The sequence below is a fragment of the Tiliqua scincoides genome, chromosome 8 (assembly GCF_035046505.1).
Source record: "Tiliqua scincoides isolate rTilSci1 chromosome 8, rTilSci1.hap2, whole genome shotgun sequence".
NCBI lineage: Eukaryota > Metazoa > Chordata > Lepidosauria > Squamata > Scincidae > Tiliqua > Tiliqua scincoides.
Genome location: NC_089828.1, coordinates 45,618,548 through 45,635,935, shown reverse-complemented (window position 1 = coordinate 45,635,935; position 17,388 = coordinate 45,618,548). Strand labels below are relative to the sequence as shown.

Here is a 17,388-nt window from a genome sequence, read left to right as displayed (position 1 = left end):
CCAGCTGGACCACCCCCCCTCCCCTCTTATAGGAGGAGACGAGATGGGTGCCCTAGAGTGTAAGTGCCTCTCTAGGGTGCCTGTCTCCTATCCTCTTATAAAACAGGAGAGGAGGGGCGGCTCAGTCGGCGCCCAGGCGCTGATGGAGAGGCAGCAAGCTGCCTCTCCGCAGCGCTCCTGGGCGCTCCTCCTGGCGGGGCGGGGTAAGGCTCCAAAGCACCCCTGGAGGGTCGGCGCCAAGGGCATTTGCTCCGCTTGCCCCCCTGGGTACGCCAGTGTTCACACTATCATGTCCACTGGAGCCAAGATGCAAAGTGGCTGTTCTCTTATATCCAGCAGGGGAAGAGCAACTGACCCTAGTTAATCCTCCTAGGACAGCCATTTTCTAGCAGCTGTATCCTGGTGTAGTGCCTGTTATGCATTGTTTTTATAGACCAAGAGTCTTTCCAGGACAGAGAACCATTTCTAAAATAATTTTGCAATGCAAACCTCTGTGATTTTTTTGTTTTGTTTTGTTAAAAAGCAGGCAAATGAATGTTCTTAACAATCTGCCCATAATTCCTTTCTACCTTCGAGGACCAGGATAACAGAAACCCTTTGTGTCAGAATGAAAAACTTATCCGGAACTGCAAGGAAAGAGTTTACTATTCCATCACGACTTGAGCTTGATCAAACCAAAGTCCAGCCTGTGGTCCCAGGAAGCTCAGGAGCCAGGAAATGAAACAGGCAGACATGCCTACGAGCTGGGATTCAGGGATTTACTGCCTCCGCACATTTAGAGGTTATGAAAACAACAGAAAGCCTTGTAGAACCTCACATTTATTTCAGCCTATGTTTTCGTGGACTGCAGTGCACTTTGTGCTGAAAGCTTATGCTGAAATAAATTGCTGCACCTTTAAAAGATGCTGAAAGAATCTCTGTCAATTTTGCTGCAAAAGGCTAATAGCTATTTAGTTAGTCTGGAAGTAGCTGGAAGCTGAGTAATAGCTGGAAATAGCTATTCTGAGTAACTGCTATCTGTATATACACATCTTTCCTTCCATTAATCTCTCTCTAATCCTTTTCATAAAGCAACTTTTTTGTAAAGTGGCCTCCATCACAACCCAGGATAGTGAAGTCAAGAAGCTGACAGTGCAACATCCCCCTCACTCCTGCAATGTCCCCTGGTGCTACATTTTTCCTCCCCAGCCACTTCTCCAGTATTCACCCAACTCTCTCTTTCCAAACACAGAGAGCCCTATGGTAATAGGGAGGGCACCAGGATGCAGGTCTCGTGTTGTCTTGTGTGCTCCCTGGGGCATTTGGTGGGCCACTGTGAGATACAGGAAGCTGGACTAGATGGGCCTTTTGCCTGATCCAGCTGGGCTGTTCTTATGTTCTTAGCTCCAGTTTACAAAATACAGAACAAAGTTCCCCCTTTCCACCTTTTGTACCTTCAGCTGCTCCTCCTCCACAGAAGATTCCTCCTCTACTTGTGGGGAGTTCCCTGTGGAACTGCTTTGCTGGGCATCTTCTGTCAGTTCAGAGGGCAGCAACTCCAGCGCTGATACCCTGGAGAGCCCATTTCTCCCGCCTCCCTGGTCCTCCGTCCTGGAATGAGAGCAAGCCCGAGACCTGCTCTCCTGGGACAGCTCCACAAACTTCTCCAAGGCACTGAAGAAGTCAATTCGGTCAGTGCTAAAGTCTGTGTTCTCCGACTCGGACACAAACGTTAGGCTCGGAGAATTGTGGTCTGACAACTTGGGAATGTCTTGTAAGCACGACTCCAATTCTTCCATAGGTACCAAATGGACATTCCCATCATCTTGCTTAAGGACATCTTTTTCCAAATCTTCTACTGTCAAGTCTGGAAACTCAGTGGCCACTTCCAATGCCTCTTCCTGCTGCAGTAAGGCATCAGAAACGGCGCAGTTATCCAAAGGAAATTTTGAATCGTCTAAACAGCACCCAGAGGAGCACCCATTGATGTTATTCAAGTTCAGCTTGTCCTCCATCTGCTCAGTATTAAAGTCTCTCGAAGTAATCTCCAGCTGGATCATCCTTTCTTTGTTGCACAAGTTCTCAGCAGCACTGGTGCCTGAATGGTACAGAGGCTCCACAAGCGAGCTGGCGGTGACTCCTGCAGACACTGGCAGGTGGTGGCTGTTTGAGGTCTTGTTCTCCGAGATCTGGTCGGCTGAGGTGGTGATCTCCTTTCTGCTGACCTCCATCCCGGACTTGCCGATGGGTTCGTGATGGTCTGAGAGATCGCTGTCTGAGTGCGACCGCCACAGCTTGTTATGCCGTTGTTTACTGAAGGGAAGAGGAAAAAACAGAGAATTAACATGGTTGAAACAAAGCTCAAACCCAAAATATGATAAGCAAACAAACAAACAAAAAAAATAGGGAGCACCAGGGAAGGGGCCATTGCAGGCAAGTGATTCAAGGACAGAATTTGCCTCTCAGTCAGCTCTCTGCTACCAGTCTGGTTAAAAAACTAATCAAAATCCCATATCAAGACAAGCTGAATTCCTGAACTCGCATAAGTTACGCACATTTATCTGCCATTGCTTGTTTTGCATCCTTTACTTGGCTGGATGAAAAATAAATTCTTCTGGGGATGGTGCAAAGCCTGCCCTCCATCCCTTCAAGAGACTAGAATCACAAAGGGGCAACTTTCTCTCATATAGTTACATGGTTGCCACATTTGAGAGTGTCCAAGGAAGAGCCAAAGCTGCAGGCTCTGTTCAAAATGGATCCCATAAGAGTGCAAGGTAAAGTGCAAAATTTGGAACAGGAAGCCTCCCTCGGATACCACTCATGGCAATGGTCTTGCTGTTCACAGGTGGGCAAAGAAGAAGAGAACAAGGACTGGGGAAAAAAATCTTCATGGGCCCTTAGTTGCTGAGCAATAAGAAAGAGAACAAAATATTGATCATGTTCTGGCATTTGGCGAGGATCACAAGAAGAGGAAAAACAGTGAGTGGCACAATCCCATCTGAGCAATGCTGGCGTCCTAAAAATAGCACGTTGCTGGAGGTGGGGTGCAGAAGAGGAAGGGTTGCTTTCACCACTGGAAGAGACTTTGTGACCATGATGCCCGAGTCACACGCTTTTGTCTCCTGTCAGCTGCTGCTGTTCCCTCTCAGCCACCTGTTTCCAGAGTCACCTCAATGTCTTCTGGGAGGCAGAGGACACTTCTCCGAAGCAGTTCATACCTGATGAAAGCATGCCACACAGCCATGTTGTTGTTGTTGCTGCTGCTGCTGTTGAGAAGTTTGTGCCTGGCTGGTTAAATGCTTTCCCTGCCTTTCCTCCAGCTACACTTCCAAGCTCCTGTCCCTAGAGGGAGTGCAGACTCTGTTAAGAACTTGCTGCCAGCAAGTGTAGAAAGGAAGCCAGCTTCTTCTACTCCTTTTTGTGATCCTGCCCAGCAGATGAAATGGAAGGGAGCCCTCTTGATGAAAAACAAAAACAAGGAACAAACGGGCCTCTAATAAAAAGATGATCTATAAAATCAGGGCTGGCCCAGATGTTAGTCAGGGCTGCACTCTTTCTAGGAATGTCAAGGAAACAGGGCAGAAGATCCAGGATCATTCACAGTGTTGAAGAAGATGGAACACAACTCTCTGAGTAAGCTCTGAGCCAGAGCTGATACACTGGCTTACATGTGCAATTAACTTCCAATGCAACCCAAAGAGCTTAGCTGGTGTAGGAAGGAGCCTAGATCTCCCAAGAACAAAACAAAACAAAAAGGAGTCTTGTGGCACTTTAAAGCCTTGATAGATTTATTGTAGACTAAGTGCATGAACTTTGATGGACTCAGGCTGCAATCCTAACTTCACTTTCCTGGGAGTAAGTCCCACTGAACACAATAGGACTTACTTCTGAGTAGACCTGTTTAAGATTGTGCCCTCAGTCAATGTATGATGTGGGCTCTAGTCCCCACAAAAAGCTTATGCCACAATAAACCTATTTCAGCAAACACTAACAGGAGTCCCGGGCACCTTAAAGACTCAAGCAGCTACCTCTCTGAAAAGCTGTTGCCGTGGAAGTAACACTAAAGCCCACAGCAGCTGACAGGATGTAGCCCAACCTTATGAAGGTGTTATGCAAAAAGCTAATCTGTTTTGAAGGTTGAGAGAACTCTGTGTCAAAAATATTTTACATCCTGCAACACATCAAATCCTGAAAACTGCATACTTTGTGAAAGCTCATCAAATCTGAAGGCTGTCCAATTTATGTATAATTCATTCTACTTCTGCTGGTCACAGGGAAAGGGATGAGAGCTACTGAAGAGACACTGAAACGCTATTCGCTGGAGTCCCTGCTCTGCAGGCCCCTTGACTTCTAAGAATTCCCGAGGCATGGTCCACAAGCTATAACCCTAAAGGGCAAGAGCTAAACGGACTCATTTAAAATATAGAAACTGAGGTTCTTGGGAATTCCACAATTGATGTCACATTTTGCAGTGCAACCCGGCTATTGTAGGGAGCCTCTGAAGCTACATGGATCTCCAGGGAAGCCTACAGCCAGCACAGGAGAGAGAGAAAGAGCTTGAATAAGAAGCCACAACTGAGCAGCAGTAGAATCTTGCAGTCTGGGAGAGATAAGGCTGAGTGATGCACTCCCAGTAGTCAGTGCTGGAACGCTGCCCACCCCAATCTCTGCCAGTTCATTCTCCACGCCCTCACCCAACTTTTAAGTTGTAACCAGATAGTCCACAAACATCGCCCTTATTATGCAGCTAGTGAGCTCTGAAACCCGAGCGCCAATCATATGATTGTGAATCAGCGTCTTATCTGCCTGGGACAGGTAGAGCCACTAAACATGGCTACGGGGCAGGAGACTTGCAAGTTTAGATAAACCACACAAGAAGGAAAGGGATGGACCCAGGGTGTGCAGAAACTGACATTAGCAACTGCTTCCCCTCTTATTTCAATCCACAACTCCCTCCCCCTCTTTTTATAAAACCAGGAACCTCTTAAGAAAGGTGTAGCACTTAGCCACTGGCAGGCAAGCAGAAGAACATTTTTTGTCAGAATGCCATTCTTCCCAAGTCTGCTGCCCCTGTCACGTCCTATGAAAGGGACGGCCCTGGTGTGATCATTAATCCCCCTACCGAAGGTTCCTCAGCACAATGGGAGTTTGAAGATGGGGGACTGTAGCGATGGTTCAGGGGCAAGATTTGAACTGAGACTTCATGGTTTAATCTCCTGCTACCATGCTACTCTCACCCTCTTAGATCACTGCCATTGAAAGGAAGTCAGGATCAGTAAGTCTAAAATGGGGTAAAATTTTTGTATCTGTGTTTATTTGGTAGGGGTGGCAGAGTTACCCTCCTTGGTAGGGGTTGCAGACTAAGGCAAGTTGCTTCCTGTTAGCCTCAGTCTGCCAATCAGGGGCAAGGTAGGGAAGGGCAAGATGGCACTGGTCAACTTTGAGATAAGTATGTACAGTTGTACAGAGATAAATAAGGACACCTGAAATGAGCTCCAGAAATGCTGAGTTCTTTTCTTGACAAGACTTTGCTGTGGATTAAGGAGGCTAAATGCTCAGATCTCCTCCAGGTGTGCCTACAACCCTCGTTTTGCTGTCTATCCCAAGTGCGCGCGCACACACACACGCACACACACAAAGAGAAAGAGAACATGGCATCCAAGCTCAAGTCACCTGGGAACCATGCGCAGCCAACCTGGATTCCAGGCCAGAGGCCTTTGGCAGGACACACAGTCACTTTTTCCCTCTCCAGAAGTCATATGGGGACACATATATGTGAAACAGTTGTTTGGGGGGGGGGGAGAGAGAAGGAAAAACACCCTGTAATATTGAGACATCTTTTCCTAATCAGATGATGGCGTCTCACATTACAAAACAACCAGTTTTGCATAAGAAGGGAACAGGAGAAGGGAAGAGGGGGAACATGTGTGGAATCTACAGCTCCCCCCCCCCCCTCAGCAAAGCCAAAAAGTGAAATCGCTTCTGGAACAGACCTCTGGAGATGCAGAAACAGCACATGTTATGAGCTCTGCATGCCAGTTGGCTTGCAAACAGTTTGCAAAGTTAAATAGCCCTCTGTGGACTCTAAAACTGCTTCTCAATCACTGCTTTAATAGTCATAAGGGCTAGAAACTTAAAAAATTAAAAACCCCAAAGTAGAAATTCTCAGGAAGTTGAATTCTGACACCATATTCAACCGCAGGCAAGTTTTTCTGTTCTTGCACAGAACACGTATAGTGTTGATCAGAGGGAGTTGGTGCTTGTCAGCCATCAAGTGTCTGAACCTCAATGCACCCCCTCCCTAGAGAATCTGCTTTGCACAAAACACAGATCTATGGTTTGAGAATTAACTCTTAGATCTGAAGAGTGTATGGCCTCAGGGACATGCACTTCTTTCCTCCAACCTCACTTTCCTCTCTCAAAACAATTTGTCCTCTTTGCTTCCATTCCTAGCATTAACCATGCTTTCACATTGCATCTGCACTGACGCAAACCATAATTCATGTAAAACCATAAACCACAGAAGTCATCATTTGAGAACTAGGTTTGCAATTCAGATTCACCAGGAATTACGGAAGAGCTTCATGTAAGAATTATTCTCTTCCCCCAAGAATGAAAGAGGAGTGATCCAAATCAGAAGTGGTAGTTCTGGCTAGTATTTTCCCATAAAACATAGTGAGCTTCTGGAAATCATTAACACAAGATGTACAATGACTATTAGTTCAGAGTGCTTTGGGAAGAAAATTCATGGACTATCAAGAAGTTAAGAAAGTTAAATAGAACCTCCATGTTCAATATACAGGTGTAGCCTATTTATCTGCATTAGTTCCGTTCCATGACTCGGTGCGATTAACAAAAAACTCGTTGTGCTAAATTCCACAGAGTTATGCAAATACTGCAGCCTGACACTTCTGGATGGAAGGAAACTAAGGCAGCTGTTATCAATTCCCTCCCTTCTGCTCCGTACTCAGCCCTCCCCGCTGCCCGGCTTCTTTCACATGGGATGCTGATCTTTTAAGAGTTCAGCCCTATGCGTTTCTACTCAGAAGTAAGCCCCATTGTTCCTTGCAAGGGGAACCTCTTCCAGGGCTATTTCTCTGCCTGGTCGAGGCGGAGCTTTTTGCAGTGTTTTGGGCTGCCTGGAAAAGGAGCTAGACACCAGTGCAGGGCAAAGGAGGCAAAGGTGTGTGTGACTTTCAGTACCCCCACCCCATTCGCATTGAGACAAATCCGCAGATAAAAAATCCGTGGATAAATAGGCTGCAAATGTACCTTTAAATATTCTTCTAGTATATTTGGGGGACAGGGAGAAGTGATGGCCATTGCTGTAGTAACTTGCTTATAGAGTGCCTAGAGGCAACTGTTTAGCTCCAACACTGGACCAGAAGGACCCTTTTCGTCTGCTCTACCTCACCTGGCCAGAAGGATCCCCTGGTATTCCTCTAGCTGCCGCATGAAGCTGGGGTTGGGCTTGGTGACTGTGCGGCGCTCCTTCACGTAGTCATAGGCCCGGTCCAGGTTCCAGCCATACTCCTTCATGGCATATGCAATCACTGTGGAGGCTGACCGGCTGACTCCCATCTTGCAGTGGACCAGACACTTAGAACCATTCTTCCTGCAAAAAAGTATGAAGGGAACAGAGAGGGTGAATGAAAGGAAACTGAACATATTCCTTGGTCAAGGGCCTTCCTCTTCCAACATTTTGGGGAGGCAGAGCATGGGGAAGATGGGACTTGAACTCACACGCCTGTTGTGAAGTCACTTTGGATCAATGAAGAGAAAGGCACAACACAGAATTTTTAGAATTAAATAATAAAAAAATTTACTATGTCAAGCCCACTGTGCCACTTTGGAAGGTACTAAAGGTTTTTGAATGGGCAAAGCAGGATTTGTATCCATGGTATCATGGTCAAAATCTGAAGGCCCGTTACCGTCACCAAAGCACCCCAGCAGCAGGGAATGGTACAGGGCTGCATGTTCCCCTATGGCAGGAATCAAACCCAGAAGTCCATTGGCTTCATTCCAGGTGACAGCATCAATGTTTAACCCTCATGCGCGTAGCGTCTTCTGTTGCTGTTTCTGGCAAAAACTTGCTTTAGAAAAGCTTTCAGGGCCCGATCCAGACCTTTGCATGCCGGCCCACCTCCGGCGTGCACTGTTGCAAACATGCTGTAAGGCACATTTGCAAGCCTTGCCATGGGCCCAGCGCTGGAGCTAGCCCAGTGCAAGCCTGAACCGGGCCAGCTCCGGTACTGGGCCTGTGGTCTGCTGCCCAGTACTTCATGCGAAGCACCAGGCGGCAGAGAGGTAAGATGGGGCGGGGGAAGAAAGCATTCTGGGGTAGGAAAAGGAAGCTGGGTGGGGGGTTGGACTGGTGGAGATTAGCTCTGCCAGATCAGGAGCGCTGTGTTGGGCCACAGGGCCTGGGACTCCTTGATTCTGTGTTGGCTAAAGAGCCGTTGCAGAATTGAGTAGCCCCATTGTGGGGCTTCTTCCCTTACTCAGGGGGGGAGAGACAAACATCCCCTTCTCCTAAGGTGCCACTGGTTCATTTTGACACTGCGGCAGCCCCTCAGGCTGTGCGCCTCAGTGTGCCAGGCAGCTCAGGATTGGGCTGTCAGTCTCTTCAAGCCAGTGCAGACATAACAATGGTTTCTCAGAACCACAGTTGTGAGACTAGAAGAGAGAGAGAGCAACATAGAGCTCAGTAGTAGAACTCAGGTTGCCTGCAGAAGGCCCCAGGTTTAATCTCTTGTAACATCCCCAGGTAGTGCTGAAGAAGACCCTTCCCTGCCTGAAACCCTGAGAATGTGCCCACCAGTCAGTGGACAACAGAGTTCCATGGGACCAATGACACAGGGTAAGGCCACTTTGCACATTCACAGGATGGCTGCTCACTTCAAGCGGGGATGACCAGGACACCTATGTTAAACACTGTGAAGGCTATAATACTGGCATAAGGATTCTTAAAACAGCAAGCAGGGACCCCAGATCAGCTCTGTGCATGCAAGTAATTTCGCTTTTTTAAAAGAAAAAGATTTACTTTGCTTTAGAGATGAATTTGTACGTATCATTCCAATAAGCCAGCAGATCCGTCGCCTCTTCGTCATAAACACGGATGTTGTGATATTCAAAAACCCCGGGGAAGAAGTTATCAATCTCTCGGGTGACATTCAAAATATACCGCACCCTGTGTAGAAAGAGTGGAGATAACAGTATTGATGAAGAGGAGGAAGAGCCCCATCACACACATTCTGGAGCTGGCAGGAAGAAGGTGAAGACATAGATAAGGGAAAAGTCTCCACCTCATGATTCTGAATCAGTACAAGGGTACATATTTGGGATCAAATGAATTAACTTTAAATACGTTTTAACCACTAACAAAAAGTTAGATAAATGGAGGTAAGGGAGTAGGTGCTTTCCCCCTCCCCCAGCCCTTTAAAATATGCTTCTGGGTATAGAGGTGATCCTAATCTGCCTGAATTGGAGGAGTTCATAACTCAACCTCATAACTGTGTTCATAACTTGAACACAGGATCAGGTATATCTCAACACCCTTTAACACAACTGATGGCTTATTTTTGCACCCCCCCCCCCGCATGCTTGGGGAGGGGGGATTCTACACACTCATCCTTCTAATTGATCAGTTTCTAAATGGAACATGATGCGCTGTTTATGAGTTGCTCAGGGAAGAAAGAGAATACCAAAGATGAACCTTGACTTGACTTGACCCAGCAAAAGCAGCCAGTACGGTCATGTTCAGTTGTTCCTATTTACTGCAGGAAGATAAAGACCCTGTGGTTCCTTTTCAGAGGAGGGAAGGGCAGGGTGAACATGTTTGTTCAGAGGCCTGTAAACCCCCCCGGCAATACTGAATGTCCACTCCAACCACTCAGATTTTCTTAGTTTTGCTAGTCTGTTGTTCCAGTCTTCCAAGCTGTTTCCTGTATCCACCACAGTAGCTTAGCAAAAATCAGAGGGTAGGACAATTCTTTTTCCTGAGCAAGCTTAAGAAATGAGGATGGCAGTTTAATGGCTGCTGTCCTTATTCTTTGCTCTTTAGTGGGGTGGAGAAAAGAAGGGGAGGCAAGAGTTGAGCTTTTGTGCTGGGGCTTACCCTCGGTTCTGCAGGTCTTCCAAATTGGAGGCATTCCATTCTGAACCCTGTACAGAGGGGAAGAGACAGAAGGAGATATACATCAAAGAACAGGGTTGGTTGTACAAGTAGTGAACAGCGTGCGGGGGGGGGCACAGAATGTGCTACTACACAAGCAGAATTCAACACTCCTAGTTTGAAGTTGTTAGGAAAAGTTCCAAATGAGAATAGCTCCAAAAGAGATTCAGAAATAAACACATTGTTCTGGAGCTCATCATGCTTTCTTGCAATGGTGCAGTCTACTTCAGGGGAGGGAGAGATGAGACCAGCGTGTATTCATCCAGTGAGCAAGGAAACACCTTCTTCAGGTGATCTCTTCTCCCCTCCCTCCTTCTTCCACAAAGTGCTTCAGTAGGACCTCGCTAGGCCTCAAAAGCCTACCTGGTCATAAAGCTGCCTCTGAGTTGGAATTGGGGACTAAAAAACTAAAGTGGTGGCACCCAAGCCCCACACACAGCAGCACACCAGAAAAAGGGAGAAACCCATTTCCTGCCCTCTTCAGCAACCCAAGCACCAGGATCAATGCTTAAATACCAGCAGAAGTGAGATGGTGTAGCTCTTTTTGTAAACCCCCCCCCCCACCAATGCTTAAAAAAAAGAAAAATGAATGGTGGTCTAGGTCTTGATAACAAAAACATACACATCTGGCAATGAGAGAGAAACACATATAAAGTCTTATTTGTGTAGTGCTTTCAAGCATTCAAAGTGCTTCACGGGTATTATCTTGCTGTAATCCTTTCAACTACTACTCCACAAGACAAGTATCACCAGTTCCATATTACAGCCGGGGAAGTAAGGCTCAGGGGCCAGCCTAAGATCAAGTAACAAATTCACAACAGAGGCGAGATTCGAACCCAATTCATAGCCTCAAACTCTCAACTGCTCCTCTATGCAACATGACCCCCTTGATTCTATGGAGTAGCAGGGCTTAAAGCTGAATCGTCTTCCCATGTAAGGCTGCCAGCAGTGATAGGGTGTGCCTCCAGGGATGGGAAAAAACAGCAGAGAGAGAAAGAGTTGCTGATTCATCAGCAGGGGTGGTGCCGTGAGATGGGCCCTGGCACCAGGCGAGTCAAACATTTCAGGAGTGCGCTGTTTACACTGTTCGACAGGAGAGGAGGATCCATCAGGTTCCTTTTGTTAGAGCTCACGGTTTCCACAGAAGCTTTGCCATTTGTGCTACAGGAAGCAAAATCCCACCTGCCAAACTTACATAAGCCCCCTTTCCTGTGTTTGTTCTAGCTTTCCTGGTCTTTTGTTCCCACTGTCTCCTCCCAGAAGAGAGGCAGAACGCTCCAGTGACCTTAGAAATCCAGGCCCCAGCATAGCCAGAAGGTAGGCACATTCAGGAATAGGGAGAGTATCTGCCTTCCAGGGATTTGAGACAAATGGACATGTCATGTCACGGCTGCATCACATACAGTGGGGCCTTGGTATCCACTGGTGTTCCGTTCTGGAACCCCTTGCAGATACTTGGATCCTAGTTGTGAACAAAAGAGTACAGAAATGGTGATGCATTCTGGGGGAAACATAGGAGTAGCTAGGAACCTCCATGTGAGCTGGAAGTGGGCCTTTCAGCCGTAAAAATAGCACCGGGGGGGGGGGTGTTTGAAAATGTCATGGTTCTGCTGCACAATGATAGGTGCCCCAATTTTTGTGCCTTTTTATTGTTTAAATGCTCCAGTATCTGTTGGCAGCTGTGGTAAGTCAAATCCATGGATGCCAGATCCACAAATCCATCTGTGCATCCCTTGCCGGCCTAGCTTCCCTCTTCATCATCTTCCATAATTATTACCAACTTTTAGACTGTAAGCTCTCCTGGGCAGAAATCTGTCCTTTAGTGCTTCAAAAGCAAAAGTGTTACATACACAGTTAGAGCTCTCTTAGAAAGGAAAAAAGAGCCAGTTCCCAAAATTCTGTTGTACTCAAAGGTGACTAAGGAGCAGAATCCAGAATGGGGAGTTTGTAGATGAAGAGCTTAGGCTATGTAGCTTAATACTTGGTTCTGTGAAAAGCAACAGGGGTTTGAGTTTGAGTTGAATTACTGAAAGGGTTTAATACTGACTTGTGCCCTGTAAAACTAAGTCCCAGGCAGCAGGAGGAAGCATGCATGCACAACCCTCATCCAGGGCCTGTTTGGAGGGGGAAGGGATGTCCTGAACACTTTAGGCAGAAAGAGCTACCTTGCAGTTTGCCACCATCCACATCCAAACTTGAAGGGTTACAGGCAGAGTGATTATTGATACTGCTACTACCATGGGTGTATTAAACTCACCCTTTCATCAGTGAAACCATTCATTCCATAGGCTTTACTTGCCACATTTTCATAGAGTGAGCAACGGCATAAGCACGAAATGGGCTAAAATCTTGACTTCTAGGAGTACCCACTGGCTAAGCTGCTGTGATGTCACAGAATGCTTGTAAGCCTTCCAATCACTCAGGAGGGATGTGTCAGCAACAGAATGCTGGTAGATGTTACAACTTTTGAAAGATCTGATTGGCTGGGAAGACGACAAGGGCCTAGTGACTGCAGGCTGTATGCATAAAAGAGAGACCAGGAAAATCTAAAGGCAGGGAAGCTGAGAAGGATGGCTGAAAAAGGAGCCGGGGAGCATAGTAGATTGCTGCTTCTGCTCAGCCCTGCCATTAGATAAACTAGTTTTTCTTGGACCACTGAGAGATATTAGAGGACCATGCAAGCTTTGAGTTGCACAGAACTCTTCATGTGTTCTTCAAGGTGGTCAGAGAAAAGCAGAGAAGTTCATAATAAGCACCAGACGATGAGCCACCATCACACCCTCAGCTCGGGGAGCACATCCTCACCACATGCAAGATGCTTACCAGAAAGACATGGTCAAAGATCTGGGTGGGGCTGTCCATCTGACCCAAGATAACGATCATCTCATTGTCGATGAATTCTTTAAACTCCCGCAAATTACATGCCATCTGCATCTCCAGCTCGGTTCGGATCTTAGGGTGGGAGGACAGAAGCTGTGTTAAGAACCCGGCACTATTTCTTTAAACCCTCTTTTGTGTTATTTACTGTCCCTTTCCCTTCCTCCCACCTCCTCAAAGTTCAGCAAAATTATCTTTAAAGTTTATCAACTGCTCAGGGCAAGGTACAATCTCTCAGTAACAAAACTTGAAAGAAACTATGCCAACAAGACAAAAATTAAAAAGCAGCTAAAGAAGCTATCTTACAAACGAAGAAAGACTCTTGAGTCATCTAGCTCCGACCATCTGTCTACATTGACTGGTAGTGGCAACCCAGGCTTCCAGGTAGAGATTCTTTCCCAGCACGGGTGAACAAGTCTTCTGCCTGTGCCTGAATCCCAACAGTGAGGAAGCCTGAGGAGCCACTTCTTCCAGCAACAGCTAACAGCATGAAGCCCACGGATTCAAAGCAAGGCAAATCCAACAGAACTCAACCAATAGGAAGATGTTTACACAAGCAATGGTTTTCCTCAAGCACAGGCCAGGCCCAGAAAAGGTGACCGTCAAAGGCCAACTGGAGAACAGCATTTTTAGCCAACTGGAGAACAACATTTTTGGCCACTTTGGAGCCAGCTTGGAAGAAGAAAGAGTGGTACACCTGGAAGTGCCTAGTGAATGAGGAGAGAGCTCCTGGTCTTCCTGGTGTCTCCTCCTGGGCTGTGTTTAAACTGAAAGATGCCAAGTTGCAAAAGTCTACTTGGAAAGAGCAGTCTCCTGCATTGAGATCCCTTCCTGAAGCAAGGCAGGGGGTGACTGGGAAGGGGGACAGCAACTAGGTTCCACATACAGCAGCAAACATAGGAGGAAATAAAGCTGGCTTCCTACTTCGCAGCAACCCAAGTACCAGGGGCAATGCTTTACACATCCGTGGGTAGTATGGATTTCTGCACCACTGGCCATTACCTACAACGGGGCTTGATGGCATGCACTGAGCCAGCCACCCTCCTTTTGCTCACCTCCTTGGATGTGATGTTCTCCAAATCCTTCTGCATCATAATTTCCCTCAACTTGGTCTTTATTAAACGCTCTGTACGCTCCCGTTCCGTTGGGCTGGGGAAAAAGGGAGGAAAAACGGTTTATAATGCCTGCAACGGTTGCACCCATTTGCTGTGACAATCTAACAACTAACAATCCAAGTACTTCCACCTATCTGGGAAAGGGCAACCAGGGTGAGAAGAGACAACTTTTTATTCCCTAAGTGAAAAGCCTATGTGGTGGGGGCACGGGGAGAGATCCTTGGCCCCTCCATTATTTCCAAGCTTCACACCATTCCATTCATGGAATCGGATCTCCAGGAAATCCTGAAGAACATTTAAGTCCTACCTTCTGAACCTGTAGGGATTCATAAGTGTAGAAATTTGGGAGTTTGGGGTACACATACAAATCAATCACAGAACCCACTCCAGATTCTCTGGCTCCTGGGCCACTTTTGCCAACATAGGTGGCTGCTTCCCACCTCCATCGCCCCATCCGACCTCCTCCTAGCTTTCTTAGAAAGCTAACAGTTTTCATGCCTCTTTATATGGCATGCCCAACACACAGCGAGCATCCACGAGTACATTCCAGCAGCCTCTGGCCTTATCACTGGCTATAAAAATAGCTGGAGCTAATCAACAAGGACGGTGGCACTCTGAACGGCTGCTGTAAAAGCACCCTGGGGGCCTGCAAGCTCAGGTTTCTGCAGAAGGCAGCCCACATACATGCTCCATTGTTCTGTGCAAACTGTCCAGATGGATCAGACCAAAGAGGGTCCCTCTAGGCCAATTTCTACTTCTGACAACAGTCAGGCTGATGCCTCTGGAAAATCTGCAAGCAGGCCACAAAGGCACGAGCAACCTGAGTGGCTCAAGACCAGGCTACCTGAAGGACTGCCGTGGGCTGTCATGGATGCTGCTGCCACCACAAGTCTGGCTGATGGTGACACCAGAGAGGGCATATTCCAGCCTGGTGCCCTTTGGGTGGAACTTACTCCTTGCTGGTAGAGATCATGTTGGCTCCATCTCTGCCAGTATTAAGGAGGCAGCTGAAAACTTATTTACATAAGCATTTGGGGTCTTGCTTTAGTTCTGTTGCTTTGGTCTGCTTATGTTTTTGTGCTACCATTTGGGGGGGGGGAGAATTATGTGCCATGCCAATCTCAAGTCTGTTCTATTGCTTTTAAAATGTGTTGTAAGCCGTCCTGAATGCCTCTTACTGGGGGTGAAAGCCAGGGTATAGATTTTTAAGTAAACAGACAGCCCTCTCCTGTTTCCCCCTGCACTGACTAACCAGGAGCAGACTAATTCTATGTGCGGAAGTTGGGATTTTGCTATCAGGGCTAACAGCTGCTGACAGACATATCCTCTCTGAGGATTGCAAGAGTAGCTTTGGAGATCCATCTACTCCAGCATCCTCATTGCAATAGCAGCCAGCCAGATGCTACTAGGATGCTCAGAAGCAGGGCATGACGGGAACGGCCTTCCCCTGCCAGCTTCTGATTCCTACCTCCATGAATTGGTTTAATCTTTCAAAAGGTCCCCCAAGCAAGGCCAATACTGACCAAACAGAAGAGAAAAACATCCAGCTAAGATACTTGTAGACAAAAATAACTGACAAGTGGACTGCAGTGCTGCTCACAGGAAGAAAAAAAACCCAGAAAACAGAGCTCCAAATACAAAGCCTTATAATAAAAAATGTGGAAATTTGCCAGCACAAACACAGTTTCATTGTTCTGCCTGCCTCCAAGTTACTGAAGGAGGACTGGAGCATAGCAGGCTCCCCTTATCTAACTTTTTGCCCAAATCCAAAAAGTTGCTTTGTTCAGACTTGTCGTCTGACCAGAAAGACCAGACCAAATCAAAACCCTGCACTGCTTTGGCAGGTTTGAGAAATGTACCCACAACACAGATTATCAAGATCCAGCATACAGAAGAGTGAATGAATGACAAAGATTAAAGAGGGGTATTTCTGAATGTTTGGGCCAAAGGACAATCCTCACAAAACATCCTCTGTTGCTGCTGAAGGCCCATCCTGGAGCGTAGGATGAACTGGCACCATCCCGGTTTACTTACACATCTGTGAAAAGGGCAGGGGAATCTGGCCGGTGGGATTGGACATCTTGCATAGCATTCCACTCATTGACAGAGGACTGGTCCGAGTTGATGTGGCTCTCATAGTAACTGACCCAAGTGAGGAAAAGGCTCCCTGGATAGTAGTTGTTGAGCCGAGCCACCTCGCATGCCTTGTGGAGGCTCTGCAGGGCAGACCTGAGGAAGAAGGAGGACACACACATTGTCAGTCATTTCTTATTTCAAACCTTGCAGTGTAAGAACACAGAGAGCCCACAGCTCAGGTTTTGCATACAGAAGATGACAGTCCTAAATCCAGTTCCTCCCATCTCCTGTTAAAAACACATGGGAGGGTCACTGCTGGCTACAACAGACAACAGTAGACTAGATGGTCCAATGATCTGACTTGGGATGAAAGCAGCTTCATGTGCTCAAGAGCAGCCCTCCTAGAGAAGAAAGGTCTAATACATCCAGCACTCTCTTTTCAACAGCAGTCAGCCAGGTGCCTCCAAAAGCTTCCAAGCAGGGCATAAAGATGCCAGCCCACCCTTGCTTGTCTCCAACATCTAGTTCTCAGAGCAAACTGCCTCTGAGTATGAGCCATGATCAATGGATCTCTCCTCCATTTGTCAACCCTCCCTTTTGACAGCCATCTAACTTAGCAGCCATCACTACACACTTCAAGGGTTAATTAGGAGCAGAACACCACGTCACGTATAGTAAGTGTGTAGCTTTACTCTGGGAGTTCTGTTTCTTCCCAATTCAAACAGCAGCTGCTGTGGAGTATAGGGGAGACAGTGGATAGGGGCTGCTGTGCAGGGGTGAGGGCAGGCAACCCTTTCCCTGTGTCACTGTCCTGATTAAAAAACACCAACATACCTCTCTCCACACCACTGCTATGAGACTTGAATAACATTGCTAGGTTGGGCAACTCTTGCCTTTATAGCTTCCATTCTCACTGGAGGCAAAGCAGCTATCGCTCCTCCTGCCCCAGTCCTAGCTTCTCCCTCCTATAAGCTAGGCCAGGGCAAAAGGAACTGCAACTGCTTTTTCTCCTGTAGCTATAAAGACAGGAGTTGGCCTCTGGCTGCCTCACCTGGCAACTCTAGACTTGGGAGGTAAAATGCCACTGGCATCAAATGATGAGCAACGTTTAAATGCAAAGAGTAATTGGGTCCTGTGTCTTGTGCGAAAAGCATTTCCTACTTTTTG

The 17,388-nt window shown here is 47.1% G+C and overlaps 1 protein-coding gene across 2 annotated transcripts in view; it reads right to left on the bottom strand.

The window, feature by feature from the left end:
• The window catches only part of SSH2 (slingshot protein phosphatase 2), a 127,619-nt gene that overhangs the window by 8,414 nt on the left and 101,817 nt on the right, over positions 1-17,388 (bottom strand). For both annotated transcript variants that reach the window (XM_066635129.1, XM_066635128.1), the window contains 7 exons: positions 16,180-16,374; positions 14,086-14,179; positions 12,977-13,105; positions 10,097-10,143; positions 9,023-9,169; positions 7,394-7,594; positions 1,434-2,292 (listed from right to left, as the gene is read on the bottom strand). In XM_066635129.1, the coding sequence (XP_066491226.1) occupies positions 1,434-2,292; positions 7,394-7,594; positions 9,023-9,169; positions 10,097-10,143; positions 12,977-13,105; positions 14,086-14,179; positions 16,180-16,374 (1,672 nt within the window). The remainder of the gene's footprint in view (positions 1-1,433; positions 2,293-7,393; positions 7,595-9,022; positions 9,170-10,096; positions 10,144-12,976; positions 13,106-14,085; positions 14,180-16,179; positions 16,375-17,388) is intronic.